A 25,291-nucleotide genomic window follows, 5' to 3' on the forward strand; every position below is an offset into this window, starting at 1 on the left:
GTTGTGGTTTACTAGTTCTCATTATGTTGAGAGAAAGGGTTCATTTAAATTACAGTTCCATATGTAAATATGCTAATTGTAATTCAATTTAGTGTTCTGTAAAGACTTTTCCTGTCCCACCCAAAAAACGATTTTCAATTTGTATGCAAAACAAGAACCTCTAGCCAATGAGATTGCAGGGTGACACCCCTTACAGCAGGACCATAAAATAAGCAGAAGTGGATAAAGTACAACAGTTGACTCTGAGCTATAAGCTGTAGACGACTCTGCAATATCTACTGAAAGAACCCTAAGAGATATCACAAGATGCCTGGAGCAAGAAGGTGCAAGTCTGCTAAAGCTTGTTTACAGAGAAAGTCTTCTATTCCAAGCAGAGAGAGGCAGATTACGGTTGGAATGAGGAACCCACATATTCCTGCCAAAGATATCGCCACCTTCCTGAGCAGGCTCTGCAGAGTGGTGGGAGAGCCAACCAAGATCCTGAACATGTACGGCTTCTGGACAGGTACTTGGTCTGTGGTGGTGGATCTGAGACAAGACCCATCATCCAGTGATGGATTGCAGCACCTACCACATAGGTTCTTCTTAGGTACAAACACGGGCATCATATTCTACCCCGACCAACCAAACATCTGCAGCCAACTCACCGATCTATGGCATGAATGTGAACATTTTAAATGCAGGAACTGCACAGATATCGGACACAAGACCAAGCACTGTCCTAAAAAGATCTCCTGCAACCTCTGTGGTGAGGAGTTTCATACGTACATGGAGTGCCCCAAGAGAGGAAGACATGTATATTGAGGAATCTGAGTGAGTGAGCACTCTTGGGTAAACTTCTGCTCCATCGAACATCGAAAATGATTTTTTTACACAAAAACTTGCTTACCCAGCACTTGAACTTGAGACGAACTCAATAAAACTCACCTATGGGGTAAGGAAGGGGAAATGTTCCAGGGAACTTTACAAAACCAGTTTGCGGAAGTAAACACTCACAAGATGCAAACCATTCCTCAGTTCTGCTAAATTCTTCAATCACAAACCAGATCATTGATACCAAACACAGACATATTCTTTGCGGAAAATGTTACTGGACCTATAGAGATTATAAGATTTAAATTTGTTTGGTATTAAAGTGGCAATTTCTTTTTAATTTGTTAGAAAATATTTATTTTATGTTCCCCTTCAATAATCTGTGAATCTCACTGTTGCTTTTGTATTTAATAAAATTGCAACACTTTTTGTACATTGCATTGGTGTTTTTGTTGATTTTTTTTCCTGTTTTTACATCAAATCACAATTTATTACTTTTTTCATTCCCCTTTTCCTAAAGTAAAATGAGAATAATTTTATAATTCAAGAGATATTATTTGAGTTTAAAGATACTGCTTACTGTAAATCACATTTATAAAATATATAATATCTAGTATTTTGAACCATATAACATATAATATGTTTATCCTTATTTTGTTCTTCTCAATCTGTTGGAATAAATAGTTAGATTGAAATTGCAGTTTCGGAGCCATGAACAGAAGTAGACAATAGTGCAGGGAATTACCATAAATTGATAATCCATAGGAAGTGTGAACCCTTAGTACAGATGGGATTAGTGCAGCCAAGAAACATAAAACTAGAGAAAGAGTGTGAACGGGATGTGATTATAGAAATTCACACTGTTATATAAAACTAAGGTCTTGGTTGAATATTTGTCTCCTGGGGCTGAAGATGTAGATATATTTCAATTTCAAAATGTTATTTTCAAGTGTGTTAATGAAGTAACCCTATGACACCAGTGAGGTATTTTTAATTTTATTATTATTAAACGTTTAGTTTTAGAGTAAAATGAGGTAGTTTGTTTTCAGTATTGATATCCGTGGCATTGCGATGGTTATACCATAGACTTTTATTTTATTTTGTTGGTTGTAACCTCTTGATTGTTCCCTGGGGGTTTGCATTTGCAAATACTTGAAAAGCAGCACCTGTTAGATTTGTTGGACTCCTGAAGGCTTAGCACTTCTATCCACTTTGAACCAAAACCACATTTTCTGGGAATACTGCTAAAATGATAATACTTTGATTAAGCCTGTCTGACCCCAGAAAAAGTAATGTCTTGTAATAAACTGGCAACTGTCCCAGAAAATATGTGTGAGAGAGACGGCTCAGCTATAAAAGGCAAACTGATGAAAACTTAGAAATTTTAGAGTTTTTTCCATTCATTTTTGTTTGTTTCTCGTAGGACACTCCACATTATAGGAGATTTGTACAAACACACCACGTTGGAGAAAATAAAAATAAAGTTAGTGTGAATCTGAGTACACAAGTCTACTACACAAAAAGTAACATCTTGTAGTTATCTGGTAACCTTCCCATAAAATGTGTGAGGGGGAGAGATGATTACTATAGCAAACAAACCAAGGAACAAAACGTAAAGACATTTTTGAGGTTTTGCCATTCGATTTAGTTTGATTCCTCAGGGACCCTCCTCGTTATCAGAGTTTTCTACAAACAAACAAAATTGTTAAAACATCTTAAAAATAGAGTTAGTATGAATCAGAATGTACAAATCTACCACTGTCTCCTTCTTTTCATGTTGTATGTTCACTAAAGCTTATATAACTTCATATTTTGTTTTACGTTGGTCCAATAAAAGGTACCGGCTTCAACTAAAGACTCCGATATGTTCGTTGTAATTCAATTACCGATTCCAAAAGAAATTCCATGTTCCACTCAAAAATTTTACATACAAACAATGGCTTTCAATAGATGTAATGTATTCAGTATATTGCATTCATATTACAAAACTAATGTTTTTGTATAAATTATGATTATTTTCACACCATGTAACACATAATATATTTGTCATCAGGTTTTGTTGTGGTTTACTAGTTCTCATTATGTTGAGAGAAAGGGTTAATTTAAATTGCAGTTTCATATGTAAATATACTAATTGTAATTCAATTTAGAATTCTCTAAAGACTTTTCCTGTCCCACCCAAAAAACGATTTTCAATTTGTATGCAAAACAAGAACCTCTAGCCAATGAGATTGCAGGGTGACACCCCTTACAGCAGGACTATAAAATAAGCAGAAGTGGATAAAGTACAACAGTTGACTCTGAGCTATAAGCTGTAGACAACTCTGCAATATCTACTGAAAGATCTCTAAGAGATATCACAAGATGCCTGGAGCAAGAAGGTGCAAGTCTGCTAAAGCTTGTTTACAGAGAAAGTCTTCTATTCCAAGCAGAGAGAGGCAGATTACGGTTGGAATGAGGAACCCACATATTCCTGCCAAAGATATCGCCACCTTCCTGAGCAGGCTCTGCAGAGTGGTGGGAGAGCCAACCAAGATCCTGAACATGTACGGCTTCTGGACAGGTACTTGGTCTGTGGCTGTGGATCTGAGACAAAACCCACTTTCCAGTGATGGATTGCAGCACCTACCACATAGGTTCTTCTTAGGTACAAACACGGGCATCATATTCTACCCCGACCAACCAAAAATCTGCAGCCAACTCACCGATCTATGGCATGAATGTGAACATTTTAAATGCAGGAACTGCACAGATATCGGACACAAAACCAAACACTGTCCTAAAAAGATCGCCTGCAACCTCTGTGGTGAGGAGTTTCATACGTACATGGAGTGCCCCAAGAGAGGAAGACATGTATATTGAGGAATCTGAGTGAGTGAGTTATCGAAAAGATAAAAGGTTTCTTTGCACAAAAACTTGCTTACCCAGCACTTTTACTTGAGAAGAACTCAATAAAACTCACCTATGGGGTAAGGAAGGGGAAATGTTCCAGTGAAGTTTACAAAACAAATTTGCGGAAGTAAACACTCACAAGATGGAAACCATTCCTCAGTTCTGCTAAATTCCTCAATCACAAACTCTCCTCTGGATACAAACCAGATCATTGATACCGAACAGAGACATCTTTTTTTGTGGAAAATGTTACTGGACCTATAGAGATTATAAGATTTAAATTTGTTTTGTATTAAAGTGGCAATTTCTTTTTAATTTGTTAGGAAATATTTATTTTATGTTCCCGCTCAATAATCTGTGAATCTCACTGTTGCTTTTGTATTTAATAAAATTGCAACACTTTTTGTACATTGCATTGGTGTTTTTGTTGATTTTTTTTCCTGTTTTTACATCAAATCACAATTTATTACCTTTTTCATTCCCCTATTCCCAAAGTAGAATGAGAATAATTTTATAATTCAAGAGACATTATTTGAGTTTAAAGATACTGCTTACTGTAAATCATATTTATAATATATATAATATCTGGTATTCTGAACCATATAACATATAATATGTTTATCCTTATTTTGTTCTTCTCAATCTGTTGGAATAAATAGTTAGATTGAAATTGCAGTTTCGGGGCCATGAACAGAAGTAGACAATAGTGCAGGGGATTAACATAAATTGATAATCCATAGGAAGTGTGAATTTGTAGTACAGATGGGATTAGTGCAGCCAAGAAACATAACATAAAGAGTGTGAACGGGATGAGATTATAGAAATTCACACTGTTATATAAAACTAACGTCTTGGTTGAATATTTGTCTCCTGGGGCTGAATATTTAGATATATTTCAATTCCAAAAAACTTATTTTCAAGTGTGTTAATGAAGTAACCCTATGACACCAGTGAGGTCTTTTTAATATTATTATTATTAAACGTTTAGTTTTAGAGTGAAATGAGGTAGTTTTTGTCAGTGTTGATATCCGTGGCATTGCGATGGTTATACCATAGACTTTTATTTTATTTTGTTGGCTGTAACCTCTTGATTGTTTCCTGGGGGTTTGCATTTGCTAATACTTGAAAAGCAGCACCTATTAGATTTGTTGGACTCCTGAATGCTTAGCACTTCTATCCACTTTGAACCAAAACCACATTTTCTGGGAATACTGCTATAATGCTAATACTTTGTTTAAGCCTGTCTGACCCCAGAAAAAGTAATGTCTTGTAATTAACTTTTTTCTTTTGCTGGATGTAACCTCTTGATTCTTTCCTGGAGGTTTGCATTTGCTAATACTTGAAAAGCAGCATCTATTAGATTTGTTGGACTCCTGAATGCTTAGCACTTGTATCTACTTCGAACCCAAACCACATTTTCTGGGAATACTGCTAAAATGCTAATACTTTGTTTAAGCCTAATTAACTGTCCCAGAAAATATGTGTGAGGGAGAGGTTTTGCCATTCATGTTTGTTTGCTTCATCTGGGACACTCCATGTTGTATGAGATTTGTATGAACACGCAAAATTGGAAAAAAGTGAAACATAAAGTTAGTGTAATTACCTGGTGAACCTCCCATAAAATAAAATGTGTGAGAGGGAGAGATGACTCTATTAGACAAGGCAAACAAAGGAACAAAGCTTAAATACATTTTTGAGGTTTTGCCATTCGATTTTGATTGATTCCTCAAGAATCCTCCTCATTATCGGAGTTTTGCACAAATAACTTTACTGAGAGGGTGGTGGAAATGTGGAAAAGCCTAAAAGCAGAAGTATCTTGAGGTCCACTAAACCCCTGATATTTTTATCTATCTTTATCTCATCCTTGCACCTCTATGTTATATAATGTTTATATATAATATAATAACATAAGTGTAACCCTTTTTTTTTACCTTGCTCCTCTGTCAGGCTGGTAGTTACATATTTCAGTGACGCTGGTGACAGGAAACCTGAGCCTCTGCAATTGCTGGGAGATCGGGACATCTTCTTTCTTTACACAGTGCCTCCACTCATTGATTTGTACTATGTTGAGTAGGGGAACCCACCCACTGAGAAATGGCCCCTTTCACACAAGAAAATAACACACAACTGAAATGCAAATTATTTATAGAATATATTGAAATAAACAGGTATTATAATATAAGGACTCAGCTGCTGTGCCTGTGCAGTTCAGTTCTAGAAGTGGGCGCACAGTCCTGAAAATATATATAACACAGATAACTGCCAACACCCGCTCCCCCACCCCAACTGTAGATGTTCTTCTCACCCAGATGTCCCTGTGTTGGTGCACTGTTGGGGCCCTTGATGCAGGTAGCGCTACCCGGGGAGACAAGGATATATATGTTGATATATGTTAGTGAAGTACCTCTCCTTAGTGTCTTCAGGCAGCTCTGGGATGCTGCCCCTTTAACCTCCTGGCTGAGAGTAATAACTGTCTTCCCACACAGATGTCTGTCTGCAGCTCTGCTTTCACCTCACTGGTACAGGATGCAGGACTTGGACGCTCTGGGTACTTGCAGTCTCTCACTCTCACTCAGGAAGCATACAGCACCATGCTGTATTCTCTGCACACTTGTACTTCAGTGCTTGGATGTCAGCAGTACACACACTAAAGGCAGCAGGCTTACTTCAGGCCTGCTTACAGGAAGGGCAGTCTGTCTCTCTTCCTTCTTCACTCCCCTGCTTAGCTCTGCTCTTCCAGAAGTTTCTTCCTAGATCCTCTCCTCTGATAGGCTGAGAAACATTTCCCTAGCTCAGGAAGACTGACATATCTCCCAAAGAGATACTGATTGGCTCACAGGAGACAAGTGACCGGGTGCTGGAAGGAAAGGTCAATATCCATGACAACCCAGCTGCAAGGTTATTAGACAGAATGACTGCACTGGGTTACATCAGATAATATTATTATAATAATATAATAATACATGTTTAGTTTTAGAGTGAAATGAGGTAGTTGAGGTAACTGTTGATATCCGTGGCATTGCAATGGTTATACCATAGACTTTTATTTTATTTTGCTGGATGTAACCTCTTGATTCTTTCCTGGGGGTTTGCATTTGCTAATACTTGAAAAGCAGCACCTATTAGATTTATTAGACTCCTGAAGGCTTAGCACTTCTATCCACTTTGAACCAAAACCACATTTTCTGGGAATACTGCTAAAATGCTAATACTTTGTTTAAGCCTGTCTGACCCCAGAAAAAGTAATGTCTTGTAATTAACTGGCAACTGTCCCAGAAAATATGTGTGAGAGAGACGACTCAGCTATAACAGACAAATGGATGAAAACTTAAAGACATTTTAGAGGTTTTTCCATTCAGTTTTGTTTGTTTGTACAAAGACACCAAATTGGAGAAAATAAAAATAAAGTTAGTGTGAATCTGACTACACAAGTCTACAACTGTCTCCTTCTTTTCATGTTGTATGTTCACGAAATAAATTCATATTTTGTTTTACGTTGGTCCAATAAATGGTACCGGCTTTAACTAAAGACTCCGATATGTTCATTGTAATTCAATTACCGATTCCAAAAAAAATTTCCATGTCTCACTCAAAAATTTTACATCCAACAATGGCTTTCAATAGATGTAATGTATTCAGTATATTTCATTCATATTACAAAACTAATCTTATGTTTTTGTATTTTCACACCATGTAACACATAATATATTTGTCATCAGGTTTTGTTGTGGTTTACTAGTTCTCATTATGTAAAGACAAAGGGTTTATTTAAATTACAGATTCATATGTAAATATACTAATTGTAATTCAATTTAGAATTCTGTAAAGACTTTTCCTGTCCCACCCAAAAAACGATTTTTCAATTTGTATGCAAAACAAGAACCTCTAGCCAATGAGATTGCGGGGTGACACCCCTTACAGCAGGACCATAAAATAAGCAGAAGTGGATAAAGTACAACAGTTGACTCTGAGCTATAAGCTGTAGACAACTCTGCAATATCTACTGAAAGATCTCTAAGAGATATCACAAGATGCCTGGAGCAAGAAGATGCAAGTCTGCTAAAGCTTGTTTACAGAGAAAGTCTACCATTCCAAGCAGAGAGAGGCAGATTACGGTTGGAATGAGGAACCCACATATTCCTGCCAAAGATATCGCCACCTTCCTGAGCAGGCTCTGCAGAGTGGTGGGAGAGCCAACCAAGATCCTGAACATGTACGGCTTCTGGACAGGTACTTGGTCTGTGGTGGTGGATCTGAGACAAGACCCATCATCCAGTGACGGATTGCAGCACCTACCACATAGGTTCTTCTTAGGTACAAACACGGGCATCATATTCTACCCCGACCAACCAAACATCTGCAGCCAACTCACCGATCTATGGCATGAATGTGAACATTTTAAATGCAGGAACTGCACAGATATCGGACACAAGACCAAACACTGTCCTAAAAAGATCGCCTGCAACCTCTGTGGTGAGGAGTTTCATATGTACATGGAGTGCCCCAAGAGAGCAAGCCATGTATATTGAGGAATCCGAGCGAGTGAGCACTCTTGGGTAAACCTCTGCTCCTTCGAAAATCAAAATGTTTTTTTTTTTCACAAAAACTTGCTAACCCAGCACTTGAACTTGAGACAAACTCAATACAACTCACCTATGGGGTAAGGAAGGGGAAATGTTCCAGTGAACTTTACATAACGAATTTGTGGAAGTAAACACAAGATGGAAACCATTCCTCAGTTCTGCTAAATTCTTCAATCACAAACCAGATCATTGATACCGAACAGAGACATATTTCTTGCGGAAAATGTTAATGGACCTATAGAGATTATAAGATTTAAATTTATTTGGTATTAAAGTGGCAATTTCTTTTTAATTTGTTAGAAAATAATTATTTTATGTTCCTCTTCAATAATCTGTGAACCTCACTGTTGCTTTTGTATTTAATAAAATTGCAACACTTTTTGCACATTGCATTGGTGTTTTTGTTAATTTTTTCCTGTTTTTACATCAAATTACAAACTTTTTCCATTCCCCTATTCCTACAGTAGAATGATAATTTTATAATTCTAGGAGACATTGAGTTTAAAGATACTGCTTACTGTAAATCATATTTATAAAATATATAATATCTAGTATTTTGGGCTGCCCCCTTGCAAACGCATGGGGAGAGTCTGCTCCTGCCCCCTTCACCTCAGCTATATGCTGTGCAGGACATGTATTTGGCCAAATATCTCCTAGCACATGATTTACACTTGACACACTTGAGGAGGGTGCCTAACGTTTGCATGTGCAGAAACCAGTCCCATTGATTTCAAGCATCCAGGTTTGAAGAATGATCAATCTTAGAAAGATATATTCAAGACAATGATCTGGACATCTTAAATATAAAACATGCTATGAAAACAAACGTCACAGCTACAGTTTTACATTTATTGAAAAAAAGTCACATACAAAAGTTGTTTCTTAAAACAAAAAAAGCATACCAAAATATGAAAGTTTATTACTAAGTATATAAGGTATCAGGCATATAGCTATATTTACAAGGATATATACAAATATACACAGAAAAGAAAACACAAAAATAAAGTTACATTCCAAAAGGTGTGACATAAAATTAACAATAAAAGGTTGATGATGGTGGAGTAAGGCTTCATGAGGCAGTACAATAAAAGATTGCCTGGACATGTTACCAAAAAACAGTACTTGTCCAATGTTAAGTGGAGTGTAGTACAAAAATAATTTAGGAGCCAGTGTTATATACACATTTATTTTTTCTTTTAAAGCAAGATACAACTGCAGGCCATGACTTTGTCCAACAGTTCAATATGTACAATTACTCCTGCTGTAGTGACATGAACAAAAAGCGATCCTACACTCGGTTAATCCATACATACGTGAATACGAAGCAGTTCATTCAGAAACCGCCCCAAATAACACATTAGAAACACTTGATATATACATATCCCAGCATTCAATCCCGTTTGGAAAATTGCTATAAAACGTAACAGTTGCCTTCTTCTTAAAATAGAAGGATAGGGGCCTAGCACAAGGCACATCACATTCACGCACGCAAATATTTGCAGTATGCATTACACAGCCTATAAGTTTACGTGAGCACCATTTACCAGTTTATTAAAGTTATACACCCAGATCTTGGCTTAGAACTGAGCTTAATTGCGAGTGTTTTAATATACAGTACCAACATAAATATACATAAAATGTGCTTTCCAACAAAAAGTTTCCTAAAACAAAAGTAATTAAAAGACATTTACTGCATACAGATTGATGTAAAAAAATGTATTAGTTCATATTATCTTACATACATACAATACGGTAACAGATTACACACCAACACCCCATTGCATACAGCATATTGCACATTCATACGCTGGTGTTGCATCCTATTTTTGGAGTACAGTAGATTCTGAATAACCTTATATTTCAAGTATTTGAAAAATCTATTAAAAAGGTTACACTTTATATCTAAAAGGTCAGTTAAGTTAAAAATGTATCACACTGCAGAGAAATTGAGTTATTCTTTGAACACATAACCCACCAGTGTCTTTAATACACATTGACTTTATCGTAGTGGTGGATCTTCCATGATAAAGCCTTTAAACGCGAAGCTAATAGGAGGTAATTTGAGCCTCTCAGCTCCCCTTAATACATTCCGGTATATTGTGTTCATGACAGATCACATTCAAACACGCTCAGCTAAATAGAGAACTATGAAACTTCAATAAAGTGAAGCAGCAGCCTCATATTCTCGTCTCCTCTCCGAAAGAACGATAACACTAGTCTATCAGCAACACCATTCTCTGGAAGAGCTTACTTCTTGAAGCTAAAGTTCTTCCACAGGTCATTAATAGTTGCTTGTAGTCCAGGCTTGTTTTCAGTATTTCGTGCAGCTTTTGCGTGACCTCGACTCAAACCACTAACTTTAGCAGGTCCAGTTGGTTTGATTTTTTTCCCCTGACCAGAAAATGAAGACTTTGGTTTAACGAGTCCAGGAACCTGGAAGATAAACACATGAGTTGGTATTATCCTCTTTTGCGCTCAAGTGGAATAATCGCCATAGTAATTTATAGAATGCTGTAACTTCTTTGTAGAAGAACATGTTTTGAGCCTACGCAAGCAGGACCTGTAAGTCTAATTAGAACCCTCTGTAAGCTTTCGAAAGATTAAATTCCCACTGTGTTTATATCTAAAAGCTAAACATTGTAGTAATCTTTGTGTAAGTCTAAACCTCTCTATTAAATTTCAAACCATTTCAAGTTCTACAGCAGAATATTGCTGTGGCTACCTTGCTCTTAGAGGTTACAATCGTCTTCCTGGGAAACGCAGGTGAGGTTTTCTGGGAAGGAGACTCCAATGAATTGTCCAGCTCCTATAATAAAAAAAAAATACAAATTAAAGAAAAATTGGCTTATAGACAATATGTTACATTTAATTAAAACTCTACATGTAATGTAACCCACAACAGCAGAGACAAACTGACTAAGAAGGGTATACAACATTTGAACAAAATGTATATAAAAATGTGTATAAAGATGTGTATAATTATACACAGATATTTAAAACAGTAGTCATCATTGAATTGTCAGCCACCTGCACGAGCCTCCATAACCAGAGATTGCTTAGCTTTACTGACGAACCAAACTTTAAAAAATTAGTCATTTTTTATATTAAGGGTCAATAATTAAGAATCAATGACATTCTGAAATATCACATTTGCCCTTTAACAAACTGACCAAGGCAACTGGTTTGCGAACTGCCCCTATCTTAATAGCCAGTACAATTATTTTGTGCTCAAGGTGACAAGAAAAAAATATATGCTATCCCAAAAGATCATTCTTACTTCAGAGCTTGAATCTCCATTTTCTGGGATTGAGGCCTTGTCGGTTTCTGAAGGGCTTGAAGTAATTTCTGTACCGTCCTGCTTGTCGACATCTTCGGTTAATGCATTGAGTAAGCCAGTCCTAACATTCACAGTATCAGATTCTAAATCTGGTTTGACTCTCTGAAACTTCCTAAGTGACAGCAAGGATGAAGGGAGAGCGACAGTCCTTGAGCCTCCGGAGGACAAAGTGCCAGGCCAGCTGAAGCATCCTCCTGGGGTGGGAAGAGGCGAGACCTGTACCGTTTTTAATCCAAGATCCCCAGACACCGGAGACACAGACTGTTCTTCCTTTATAGCGTCCTCCTTGTGGTTTATTTCTAGTAGGTTATCAATACCATTTATAGTCTCACACCCCGCAGGTTGCTTCCCCTCCTCAATCAATGATGAACTCGATAGGTCTTCAGGTTTGCAAAAAAATCTAATTTAAGATAAAAAAAAAAAAAAAAATTATATCTGCCCACGGAATTAAAACATGTCAAATAAAAATTACATCAAAAAGTCATACACAGAAAGTATAAGACAAAGAACTTAACAGTGCTTATCAAATTGCATCACTTGTCCATGTATACAAACGGAATAATAAATTCAGTCTGGATCGGCTGAAGTTTTAACAAGAAAAACAACCACTTATTTTGTTATTAATGGGAACATGCAGAGCCTAACCCTACTGGACACAATAATCACATACCTACTACGAGTTCCTGTGGCAGTTACCGCTCCACATTCCTCATTTCTTCTCTGGAAAAAGGTAGCAAATTTATTATTTCGGATCTTAGGCCGCGGACTTGGCTCTGTATTATTAGAACAATCCTCCAACGGCTGCAGAGTTTTTGTTGGGCTGGAATCCTTAAGTTGCGTTAAGTTATCCTCCGGCTCTTGCTTTGCTTTTTTGTTTTTTGAAAAAGAATACTGGCTGAGAAGGTCAGCATCAGTCCCGTCGCCTTAAAGGAAAAAACAAAAGAGTGGAAAACAGTTATCTCCCTTGTGACTGTATAGTTAAGCATTTTGTTATACGATTACCTGTTTCTCTGGGAATCATTTTCCTGCACAACATAGTTGTACAGAAACATGCTTATAGATGCGTTTGCAAATGTGAGGCTAAGCAGGTTCTACAAATCTCTTAATCTGCTGTTTTTTCACTGTTAAAGTTGCTGACCCCCTTCTGCACAGATGGGGATTTAAATGTAAGTACTTTCTCATAACTTACTGACAAAAGGAGGGTGTTCAGCGACTCTGGAGCTGCAGACTCCACTAAAAGTTAAACGATCTACATAGAATGTAGGCAGGTATAAATTATGTATATTAAAGCACTCCAAAAGTACTTTAATACGGATTATTTGTTCATGACGCTGTCAGGCAATAGAGGGTCTCTAAAATGAAAGGCTTAAAGAATTGCCCTTTGTTATACATGTGAAGTCACGTTATACCGTATGCTAGGTGCTTGTAACTAACTATTTTGTAAATAAGCAGACATATCAAACGCTGGGATACATTTCTACAACTGAACATGGAGCCAGCCAATCGTGTGAGTGACAAGCACTAGCATTTACTGATGGAGTGTGGGCATATATTATATGGTATTATATATAATGTACATTATTTAGTGCCAATTTGCTTAAAAATAAAGCACAGTGGCACTACTGTGTGTAATGTATGTGTTCACCAGCAATGCTCATGTCCCTTTGTCCTCAAAACAGGTTACGTTTCCTACAGGACATTCCTATTTGATAAAATCTGATTTTTTCACATTTTCCATCATTTGGCACAATGATGAAATCACTTCTCAAACTTTCAGCTCTTCTATATAAGCATAATACAACCAGCAAGTGTTAATTTACTGTCATTAAAACCGTATCAGGAGTAAATTACCATCATGAGGCCTTTTCACAGTTTTCTTATTGCTCGGAAGGATTAACCCCCTAGGTGCACTTTTTTCCTCCGTTTTCTTCCCCTCGTCTGGCAGAATTGTTGGAGACGTGTAGTTTTTTTGCCAGATGCTGTTTGAATGTAACATTTGAGCAGATCCTTTGCTATTCCAAGTTTGACTTCGCTGTTTAGAACGCTAAAACAAGAATCAAGAGGGACATTAGTTCTGCTTTCAATTTGATGTTTCACTTAGGTAAGCTTAATAGTGGACAGAGAACGATAGTAAAACTGGCAGAACACACGATATCCTACACAAGAAATATCTAGTACATTGAAGGTCAATATTTACAGGTGTGTGTAAAGCAAATTTCACATCAATGTACTGTTACTAACATTAATAACTCATTTACCTGGCGGTCATCGGGATTGTAGTCATCAATTTTTTCCATGGTATTTATGTCAATGTTTCCCAGGGAAATTTGAAAAGCAATGTGATCACCCATGTTTCTATGTCATATTAAGGAAAATAAGTAAACAAGGGCATTTATTTAAAACACAAGAGTGAACTGGATGCTTATAGTCGGGTTAAAAAAAATAAAATGATATATATATATATATAGGGACTGTATGGGGCCGATAATAGGATTCCTTCAAATCCAAGGTCTTCTTCCAAAACCCAAGTCCTCTGCCATCTTAAACTAAAACGCAGGTTGTCCACAGACATTAGTAACAAAATAATAGACTAAAGATTGATGGATATAGCTATATTAGTGCCAAAGAGCATGGAGGCTTTAGTCGAAAGCAGTACCTTTATAATTGGGCCAGCACAAAAGAAAACTTAGTTATATTAGCTTTTGGGATCTTGTGGCTCTCTTGTTCAGATGGAATCAAGATTTAAGGGGTACTCTATCTATGCACTTTAACGCATGATAGCTGCGTGGTCCCTCTACGTTTTTATGTTTCTTTTGCAAATGGGTCAGAAAAAATCAAAAGGATACGGTCCCGCGTAAGTCAGTTCTTCAGGCCTAACATCATCGACGTATGGATTTAGGGGAACCAGCTTTCTTTTCAGAGGGTCAAACACCAGCTGGTAGAGGAACGTATTGTTAGCACGAATAAATCCTTCAATGTAATCGTCAGGAATGGTTATGTTGGTCTTCAAGTACTGTCCCATTTTCTGTATGACCTACAATTAGAAACACTGCATAGATGACGCCCATACAACACTGAAGTGCAGATATACATCAAAAGCATTTTAGTGCATGTTATCTATACATCAGTACAAAAAGACAAGCCACCTGCCTCAATGAAAACTATTCAAAGTTTGCACAAAATAAAATGTGAAGTCACTTGCATACATTAAAATCTTTACTTTTCATTTTTTTGCCCATTTATTCCACTAATGACATGGGACTTCGATGCACAGTAGTTAGGGAACGGGTTTTTGGAAAAGCATGCTGGGGGTGTCAAAAACTGAACTAAAATGCTGATTAATGGAAAACCTACTAATAAAAACACGACACACAGAACTGTCTCTACTGCAAGCCAAACCACCCTTGTGCAAAAGTCACGACAGTATGATTTTAAAACCATGATGGTGAAAAGTCCTTTGTCCAAGCAAATGTTGGTAGCTATCAGAACTGCAATAAGTTGCAAAACCACCTACGAATTGTGCACCCTAGTAACGCAGTTCAAAACTACATTTAGAAGAAAAATAAAGAAATTGATGGCATTGGCCATCATAAGTGTTGGTTACATGCTAATAAATGGTTACCTTTATAATATCTGGGTTGTTTGCAACTTTGAGAAGTTTACATGCTTTGCCCAAACCGATGCCATGAATAGATGGATGATAATCACAGCCTGAGAGAATGCACATGTAACGGAATTTCTCCTCTGTGAACACGCCACCGAGCTGCTTACACATTCCCAGCCGCGCTTGGTCAATTTCTAGCCCATTTCCGTGTTTATCCATTTTCAAAATAACCTGGAAAACGTGAACTTTTGCTGTCAACTCCGTCGCTCATATAAAGCAGAATTACTGAATTTCAAGATGTTCAATGATAATTAAAGTCCAAAGAATTACATCATTGATCTGACCTTAAAATTGTGAAAATATTCAGGGTCACATAAATGAAACTCATGTACTGTGAAGAAATTGCAATGTTTAAGGAATATATAGTATTAGGCAAGTTAAATTGCTACAGCAAATGTCATAGCAAGATTTTCATAGGTGCTTAGCAATCATTTGGAAAATAAATCTAGTGATTTATGTCACATCTATAAAAGAGTAGGACTAGCATAAAAAAAGGCTAAATAAAGAGCACCTTGGTCCAAAAGCCACAAATCTCAAATCTATGTTATCACCTTTTTGCAACCAAAAGCCAGTAGGTCAGAATCTTCTGTAATAATTGCCTGTGCAAAACCATTTTTATTCAAGTATGCCAGCTGGGAATCTGCTTCGTATGGAGCAACAATACAATCTACCCCTTCAGCCCGAGCAGCCTACACAAAAAAAAAATTAAAAAGTTACTTCATTCAATAGCATTATGGTTTAACAAACGCAGATATTGGCTTAGAATGTATTGTTCAATAATGAGGACATTTTGCAGCAAACAATTTCCTTACTTCACTGAGAATCATGAAGATGACATCTCTCAAAGTAAACCCAACACATAACCTAACCCCTAATGACGTGCTTTTCCACAAACCAAATACATCTTGTGATGCAGACTCTAGTAAACAACTACTCTGCGTGTACTGTTTCAAGATAAATCTATCTAAAGCTTCCAACCTTTTCGTGTCAAAAGTGTGACATCTTCCCTCTTTGTTATTTCAAGTGCAACCAACCAGTGACAACTTTGATCACACAGATCTTGCTAGTCACAGGTCCATAATTAACAATGGCGTACACTTATCAGCAACCTGTGAGATATGAGATTCTGAAAGCATGTACGTTAATCAAATGTATTAATATCAATTCCTATGTATTTTTCTATAGGGACAGTACTTTTACATATACGGTCTTCTGTGATGAAAGGCAAAAATGTGGTATATCTTCCCTGTAGACTATAAGCTCTTTTAGCAGGGCTCTCCTTACCCGTTTCTATAAGTCAAATTGTTATGTTATCTACTAGTTATGTCCTGGTTACCCACTGTACAGCGCAGAGGAGTACGATGCCGCTACGTAAAGCAATAATAATAATATTTGTTTGTATAAATATGTATTTATATGAAGAGCTAAGACATACTTTAATTACATCATGTGCCATCGCAGAGGTTACGTTAATGGACCGTGAAAAACAATCTCTGGCTTCTGACAATTTGCCTTCTCTCAGCAGCTGTTTCCCCTTCTGCAAATTGGCTTGGCGCTTCCTGCAAGAAAAGTTTATATATGCATGCGTGCAGCAAACAGACACTCGTATCATAGGGGTTCCACGTACACATATATGTTGAGGGCTGGACAAAGATATCCACAACACAAAATGCAACTTCAGCAAATGCCGAACCAACCCCCACCTTAAAAAATAATGCTCAGGTTCAAGCCCTGCAAGCGCGTGGTTTATGCATCTTACCGATATTTTATTAGCGCTTGTGTATCATCTTCACACACGCAAAAAACTGTATTACTTTAGGACAAGCACACAGAGTGAATCTAATCATGTACAACAAATATTAGGCTATCCTGAATATACGGCAAGAGTAAGATTGGGGTATTTTTAAAGCAGCAAAAATGTGACAAATGGTTCTTATCTGCTGTCAGATTGTACGTTTGCAGTTATTCCACAATACTTACTCTCGTCTTGCCTTCTCAACATCTTTCTTTGAAGGTAAAGTGCATCCATCAAACACAAGGATGGGCTTCACTCCATTAGTCAGGAGCATATGAACAAATTTCATGCAATAAGCAACATACCTACAAAGAGAGAAAACTATTATATACAATTGTTTCCAACAGAGGGTCCAGCAAACTGACTATATAACAAAACACACAACTCACACAAGCAAAAAAGCACTTAAAAAATGAGAAAAAGGTAAAACGTTTCAAAAGTTTCCATTAAACGTGTAGTACGGTAAAGTTAAAGTCCCTTGGAAGTCTGAATATTTTGAGTGACTTCCCTGCTCTAGCATAATAAGTGTGATTAGACGTTGTATCATCTCCCGAGATGTCAACGCTCAAATCCCCTTTGGTGTGTACTAGGCTTATATATAACGTAAGGAAGTTTTACATTATCAAGAGGGTGGTTGATAAGTGGGCCAGACTCCAAGCAGAACTGGTAAAGGTTAATACAGTGGGGAAATTTAAACACACATGGGATAGACATACGGCTCCTAAATCAAAGACGAGACCAACGACTGATTAAGGTCCGAGTCTTTACAACAGGTAAAAACAGGCCAAATAGGTCTTATTCTATGCTAAATGCCACCCTGATAAAGGAGGTGTCGAGACTGACCAGGACCTTTCACAGGACGGTCGTTAAGTCCTTTGCAAGTGCGGCCATCAGCAGTGTCACTACTATTCTCATAATCCTCAGCCAGCAAAGGTGCCCATAACAGGGTAGCAGGGTACTTACTGGTCTGTTGGCTCTCCTTTTGCCAATTTTTCAGCACAAGCAAAAGCTCCTTTATGAAGCCAACAGTAAGTGTCCACAGCCACAGTCTGCCCCTTATACTTATTCACATGGACCGGCTCCGAAGCATCTTTAAGGAACTGCAGCAACCCTTGAATCCCCATGATTCAGCAACTGCAAAAAAAAAAGTAAGGAATATTACATAGCTCTCAGATTTAAATATTATAAATATACATTGCTGAGTGTCAGGCATTGCTGAGTCTGCCTGAAAGTGGTAAAAAAAAAGTAAAGTGTCGTAAATCACGGAAGCCAACGGGATATTTATGCAGAATCGTCCTGTATACACAGCAACATGGATAAACAACCAGCTGTATACATCTCTATCATGCAACTCTACGGGGTTTATTCACTAAGGGGAGTGTTGTCAGGTGAGCTGTGTTTTTACTCCCCCACTTCGCAATTGGCTACAAACGGCCAAAACCAGCAAATGCATTCAGCAAGAAGGGCTGAGCCAGCCATGTATAATGTATAATTTAATCTCACAGCTTTAACATTACGTTACAGGGCCCGCCAAGCTCTTCCCGCAGCAGAAGCTCACCGGGTTTGGACCTTCGTCTTGAAGCACAGCTCTCTAGCGAAGAGGGCCCCATCTCATAGTACTCATATATTATATTTATCTATATAGCAATGTTTGACTATAAAGGCTATATACTCCTTTTATAATAATGCCATAGTCTAGGGCTGAGTGACCCAATGCTCTATACTTATATTACATTATCCAGTCATGGATATGGTTCCGCTCTCAGTTGCCTAACTCAGAAGATAAACCCTCGGCCATGGAGACAGGGAATACCGTTATAATGAACTAATATTCACTCACAACAAATTCCATGGACTATTTGCTTCACTAAGTCTCCTAGAGAACCGACCCTCATACACAGCTTTACGTGAGGAAAAACATTAACAACTTTAACGACACGAGTCTATATACACATTCAATGACACTAGTGGAAGTCACCCGGCTCTACGACTTTAAATGCAACTTTCACCAATGACAAACGCCCCAAAGCTACGGCGCATCCTTAAAACGAGTTGCCCTCGGTAAGCATGTATTACCCGTACTGTTACACGCTCACCTGTACGTCAACGAAACCCCTAAATCCAACTTAGCGACAGCCACACACGCATCCTCGTCCTACAGTAATTTCAACGAAGGCGCGCTTTCTCTCCGTGACGCAGACACAACACTGGTGACGCGCGAAGCCGCGGACGCCATTTCTGAAAAGGTAAAAATGTGTTCCTGCCTCAGAATGAGTCGCTAACTGAATCCTGGCAATATTATTAATCGCAGACGGCTTCTGGTACATGTTGGAATGTGATAATTACTGAATCCTCAGGGATATGTTGTACAGGGTGCAAGGAGGGTATGCGGAAATCCCGTGCCTGACATTAGTAAAGATGGCCGAACTGGAGAGCTTGACTGGAGCCTATGAGGGAGCAGCCTAGTACAGATGGCGCGAATCTGTGAGAGCTGTAAGTGGTGTGGTAGATGCTCATGGCCTGTATCTCCCTATACATCTATATCGTGTAAATGGGAACCAATCTATCTTAAATGGATACTTCAGCAAGCAAATGCCTACTAATTGGTTCTTTTGCCCCCAGTATGTTATGGTTAATATTCCTGCTTGAATGCAGATGACAATTAACTGTATCGTTAAATAATGACAAGTCAAGGATTCCACCTATTGAAGCAGCTGCTTCATATAGCAAGCAATGTCAGGCTATGGAGGAGGAGGAGGAGGGTTCCTCGCAGAGAATATGCATTTTTCTTTAATGTGTTAACATTAAACTGTACCCTCCATTGTTATATAACCTTTTGCAGATAATAGTGATAAAATCACCATATACGTGCCAGCGTGTGATCAATTGTGCACGCTAGACTTGGGCCCTGGCCAAGTTTTCGTGTTTGTCTTCAGGTAAAAAAATATATATTTTTCCTCAAATATTCCCCCATTCTCATGTTCTTTTCGGGCAAATATTTGTGTACGTTTTTCGGGTTTTTTTTTTTTAATTTCTTTTTAGCAGGGGTTAATACGGGGTTAACATGGTAAAAATAGGCAGCAGCTTTGGCGCTAGGATTTTAAAAGTCTGAAAGAGCGACTCTATTGGTCACCGGTAGGGGGGTCCTCTGCCATCAACCAATGAAGGGCAGCTGGTTGATGCCAAACGAGCCCCCTGGTGGCATATGAAGTCCCGTGGAGCTGGACTGAATTTTCCCAATGTTATAGAAATTAAAGAAAAAAGGATGGCCAAAGGGGTGCAGTAGTAGTAGAGCACTGGGTCTGGGCAGGCAGACACTGGCACATGATAGGATTGCTGCATACATTGGTGTTTAGAGTTAGATTCCCCTGCCGGATTCTACTGAAGCAAGCAAAATACTACCCTTGCACCTGGATGAATTGCACCTGGATGGTTAAATATTCTGTTTTATTTAGCTGATCTCCTCAAACATATGACATAATGTATATTCTGAATCTTTCGGAGCTTAAAGGTCATACTGTTTAAACATTACTTGTTACACGTCATAAACCCTATGCTAAAAATTGTACGCATAGTTCCCCATGCTTGGGTGTAGTAAATCAATTTTCCATACTTCTTAGTGGTTTCAGTTCTGAAAAAAACAATACCATGTATTTGCCTTGTGAAGAGATATGATCTTTATTGTATCCTCATGCATGGCAATGCTGGATCAACTTTTTTCAAACTAAACTGGCTTGGTAAAAGTTTCTACAAACCAAGGTATTTCCGTGTACGCAAATGTGGAGCAAAAACCTAGTTTTAGTTGGAAATTAGTCTTTGGTCCAAGCCACTGGTTGGAGCTGGTGCAATCCGGTGGATGGTGGAAACTCTTGTATAAATCAATTCATAAATTAGAATCTAGTGATAAGATTTGCCCCTTAACCGATGCATTTATTTTTTCCGTAAGCCTATAAATGGTTAAAGAAGCCAACCGGTCACTCTGTTAGGGTGCTGGGGACTGAGATTTGTATCTGTAAGCAGGACGTCCACACGGCTTTGCTGGAAACCACCAGACACTGTGAGGACATAGGTCACTTAATTACAAATCATCAGACGGCAGAGCAGTGTCCGCAGGCGACTGTAAGTGCATTATTTTTTTTTTAGCCAAAATCTACCAGCCAACAAGGGATGACCAGGTAAGCCCTTTTTCCTAAGACATTTTAACTAAAGAATGAAAATTATCTATAGCATGTTGGCAACAGAGTGATGAAATCGGCCATTTTTCCCAGAATAGGCATGTATTCTGCACATTTCACATGTTGCTGAGCTATTGATTCCCTTCTGTGCGTTTATATATATTTAGCTGGTCATCCTGCTGCCAACATGCGATAGATAACTTACCATTGTCCGATTATGTTTTTTTCGTATATTTTTCTCAACCTGCTGTTTGTAAAGTCGTAGGTGTATTATAGATGATGATGATATCATTGTATGATGTCATCAGCAAAGTATACAGACATAGCGGGCAGCTTCCCAAGGCCGGCAACCCAGAGCTTTTCCTCTTCTGAGAGAAGGCATAACTGCGAATTCTCCAGGTTTGACCGGGAGAAGCTCCGGGTCGACACCCAACTCCTCCGTCCTGGACGTCATCATGAATGCCCCCAACGTCATCGGGACCACCCACGGACGTCATTAGGACCGCTCACCGGCATCAGCGGGATGCTAACATCAATGGGCAGTCCTGGCCTCGTCTCGCAAGGGTAGGCTCCAGGTAACCGGAGCCCAGAAGGTCTCAGTTTCCCAGGTATGGAGAGAGGGTATAGATAAGTGCCCCCTGCCCTGGAGAAAGAGCAGAGTGATCCATAAACCTGGAGAGTTCTAGGGTATGCATATGGGCATACCTCCTCAAAGTCCTAGTTTTCCCAGGACAGTCCTGATTTTCTCGCACTGTTCTGCTACTCTTGGTAGCTGCTTCCTTTTTCTACTTTTGCTGGTAGTAGAGATCAAGGGCCATTTGGAGAGATCCTCTGATCTCCACTGACCAGCCCACGCAGCTGTAAAATAAACAAATGTCTGTGCTGTTGTGTAATAACGAGTTAAAAAACTTTTTCCCCTAGAGATTATAAAGTTTTTAAAAATATTTACTACACTCATAAATGACAGTTTAATCTCTTACAAGTGAATCATTATAAAACATATGGCTTTTCTGTATGTTCCAGTAGGATGTATACTGCCCAGGCACCTATAAAAATTATTATCATACTCATTATTTTCTTGTTTGCAGGTCTTGCCCATAAATAAACAAAATATAATTATAGGGGTGCATGTTTTTGTTATTAGGAGTTTGTTTTTTGTAATGAATAATTATTAACCGCAGTGGCCTTCAGGCTCCAAACCCAGCAAGACTTGTTTGATATCGGGTGTTTGTGATGATCTCTAAAAAGAAATAGATTACACATATGAGCTTGAGAAATGGACAGCTGTAAAGAAACAAAAAAAGATATAATTATGTTAGTAACAGCTTCCAGTTCATACATAGCTGAGCGGTGAGCGCGGAGAGGTAAGTGGAGCTTCACTGGACAGACACGTGGCATTATGAGAAGCTGGAAGGTGTGAGGAAATTTTACTTTATCAAAGGGTGGTAGATAAAAAAGTGCATTAAGACTAATACAGTGAGGGAATAAAACATGCATGGGATAGGCATATGGCTCCTGAATCTAAGACTAGACCAACGACTGATTAAGGTTTGAGTCTTTACAGCAGGAGAAACGGGCAGAATAGATGGGCCAAATAGGGCTTATGCTATGTTTCTTGTAAGTTTATATATATGTATAAAATCAAGGGGAAAATTCCATTTGTTATACTTCTGTCTCGGGCACTGAGTGAGACTGATGTGATTAGCGTATGTGAGACTGGGTAGGTCATGAGCAAGAGCAATATTAAAAAATTCACTAAATAGAGATTTGGCTTAAGACTTTGCATGTGAGGGTTGTGATTTAAGCTCCTTGACTCCTCTATGCTTTATGAAAGCCCACCCTTCAATAAGAATCTGCTGCAGGAAGAATTTGTCTGGCCCTGTATGATGTGTAATTAAACTAGGAAGTTTTCTTTCATTTCATGTATTATACATTACACAGGGCCAGTTCAGCCCTTCTTGATTTTTCAGTTTTTCAATGGATTCAGCGCATGCTCTCCATAAAAACATCTTAATAAGGACCTATGACTTACAGAATGAAGTGAAGGCTGGGGACGTCTCAGAATAGTTTTCTCCCGTCTCCATTGTTAAAGATTATCTACTGTGTATCCCCATTCTTTATTGTTAGAAGGCTTACGTATGGGTAGGTAAAGGGCCACCTTCATAAATATTTTGGATCAGTACTAGGCTGCCGGAGACCAGTCTGTTTTTAAATTCCTTGAAGTTGGCTGAAAATAAGGTTAGTTGCAACACAGCGATTACTGGAAGACTGGACGTTTCCCAGGCTTTTGGAAGAAGGTAGACGATGGGTTGCTTCCAGCTACTATTAAAATAGATACACGTGAATAACGGGAATTATAGTTACACAACATCTGAAGAGCTACTCGTCTACCTCCAATTGAGAGAGACTTTTTTCTTAAATACTGTATATTATTAAATGTAGCATAAATATTACTTAAGCAGTTATCAACTTGCTTTAAGTCAATGAGTGAAATATCTTGATTGCATGATACCTGCCTTTCGCAAATTTACACATCAAGGAGTGTTAATTAACCATCACTTGATGCATTTTTGTTCCCTTTATTATAGGAGCTTCAGCTTCCAGGCAGAATGTGGTTCATCTTAGGCCTGTATTTTCTGCTTCATACAATTAACGCCCAAGATGTCATTTTTGGTCAAAATAAATACACAGAATATCAAGTGGGCAACATGAGCTTGATCCTCACGGTTCCTCATGGAGGATCCTTAACACCTAGTACGATACCTGCTCGAGACGCTGGTTGCTGGGACAAGGTCGCTAAGACTTGCTTCTACACCCATAACTGCCCCACAGGAGCCGTGAAGGATTCAACTAATTGCAAGGTGTCTACTGTCAAAGATCTATATACATTAGAAACCACACTGACTTTGGCAAAGGAGATTTGTACCCTCACTGGTGGATATTGTCCTCACGTCGTAATAAACCACCTGGCACGCTCCAGATTGGATGCTAACCGAGACAAGGAAGAAGCAGCCTTCGGTGTTTCCCAAGCAGATCAAGCTTGGGATGAATTCATGAATTTTATTGGTATAGCAAAGTCACGTATGTCTAGGGGCTTGCTTATCGACATCCATGGACATGGACATCCCGAGCAGTGGATTGAGTTGGGATATCTCATATCAAAAGCAAACTTAGACTCTGGGACATTTTCGGCTTCTGACACCTCAATATATTCTATGTCAAAACAGCTGCCTGACGTTCCCTTTGGAACTTTGCTTAGGGGAAGCAGAAGTTTGGGCAGATTCATAGAGGCTCAGAATAATAACTATGCTTGTGTTCCTTCCCCAACAAATCCAGGACCCAATGGGGGTAACTACTTTTCAGGCGGTTATATTACCAGCACACATGGGTCTAAACTAAGGGGTGAAGTGGATGCCATCCAGATTGAGCTGCCAAAATGGATCCGTGAAAGTAGTGAGCGGCCTAGATTTGGCGTGGCTTTGGCCAAGGCAATAACAAATTTTTATCAATTAAGTTTTCACAATTAATTCCATTGATTTATTACTTCAAATACATCTGTGACCAGAGATGTTTGAAATCTTTCCCAATTGAGGGATGGGTATGGCCTAGAGTAAATTTGGTATTACATTTGCCATTGTCATATATTCGCTAAAGTGCTATCTTGCCATGCATGAACTTTACAGAATAGATCCCTTTTCCTCCCTAAACACTGTAACAGTATTGCTGCTGATACTTCTCTTGCCAAGCATTGGATTCCCTAAAATGTATCGGTCTATTAAATAGTGTACTCTGCATCATACCTTACTAACAGCCATTCTTTGTTTTAGGCAATGGGCAGGCTTCTGTGCCATTTTGCATTAACAGTTTTATTACAGGGGTTACCTAAATGGACTGGCAGCTGCATGGCTGTAGTTGCCTACTTGTGCTCAAAGTTATGGGGCCTAATGTTCTCCAGAAGGATATAGAAATGTTGGAGAAAGTGCAGAGGAGGGCTACTAAAATGGTTTATGGATTACAGGATAAAACTTACCA

At 38.5% G+C, this 25,291-nt stretch overlaps 2 protein-coding genes across 2 annotated transcripts; one reads left to right on the forward strand and one right to left on the reverse strand.

Moving 5' to 3' along the window:
- Positions 1-9,984: 9,984 nt before the first annotated feature.
- On the reverse strand, positions 9,985-19,239 carry EXO1 (exonuclease 1). The gene is made up of 13 exons (XM_053473112.1): positions 19,181-19,239; positions 18,048-18,218; positions 17,270-17,389; positions 16,725-16,848; positions 15,841-15,978; positions 15,248-15,460; positions 14,472-14,659; positions 13,884-13,980; positions 13,477-13,669; positions 12,296-12,548; positions 11,566-12,025; positions 11,011-11,094; positions 9,985-10,721 (listed from the first exon to the last, which is right to left on the reverse strand). The coding sequence occupies exons 2-13, from the start codon at positions 18,206-18,208 to the stop codon at positions 10,536-10,538; spliced, it is 2,217 nt and encodes a 738-aa protein (XP_053329087.1). The 5' UTR covers positions 18,209-18,218; positions 19,181-19,239; the 3' UTR covers positions 9,985-10,535.
- A 1,802-nt stretch (positions 19,240-21,041) lies between these two features.
- Positions 21,042-25,058, forward strand: LOC128502946 (uncharacterized). Its single transcript, XM_053472915.1, has 2 exons — positions 21,042-21,203; positions 23,848-25,058. The coding sequence occupies exon 2, from the start codon at positions 23,869-23,871 to the stop codon at positions 24,784-24,786; it is 918 nt and encodes a 305-aa protein (XP_053328890.1). The 5' UTR covers positions 21,042-21,203; positions 23,848-23,868; the 3' UTR covers positions 24,787-25,058.
- The last annotated feature ends 233 nt before the right edge of the window (positions 25,059-25,291 follow it).

The sequence above is a fragment of the Spea bombifrons genome, chromosome 8 (assembly GCF_027358695.1).
Source record: "Spea bombifrons isolate aSpeBom1 chromosome 8, aSpeBom1.2.pri, whole genome shotgun sequence".
NCBI lineage: Eukaryota > Metazoa > Chordata > Amphibia > Anura > Pelobatidae > Spea > Spea bombifrons.

Bases quoted from the DNA above. Each gene is read 5' to 3' on its own strand.
- EXO1 (XM_053473112.1), bottom strand. From the start codon at position 18,208: ATGGGGATTCAAGGGTTGCTGCAGTTCCTTAAAGATGCTTCGGAGCCG. The intron at 17,390-18,047 runs GTAAGTACCCTG...CTCTCTTTGTAG, and splicing joins AAAGGAGAGCCAACAGACCA to GTATGTTGCTTATTGCATGA. The intron at 13,670-13,883 runs GTAAATGAGTTA...TTCTTGTTTTAG, and splicing joins ACAATCCCGATGACCGCCAG to CGTTCTAAACAGCGAAGTCA.
- LOC128502946 (XM_053472915.1), top strand. From the start codon at position 23,869: ATGTGGTTCATCTTAGGCCTGTATTTTCTGCTTCATACAATTAACGCC.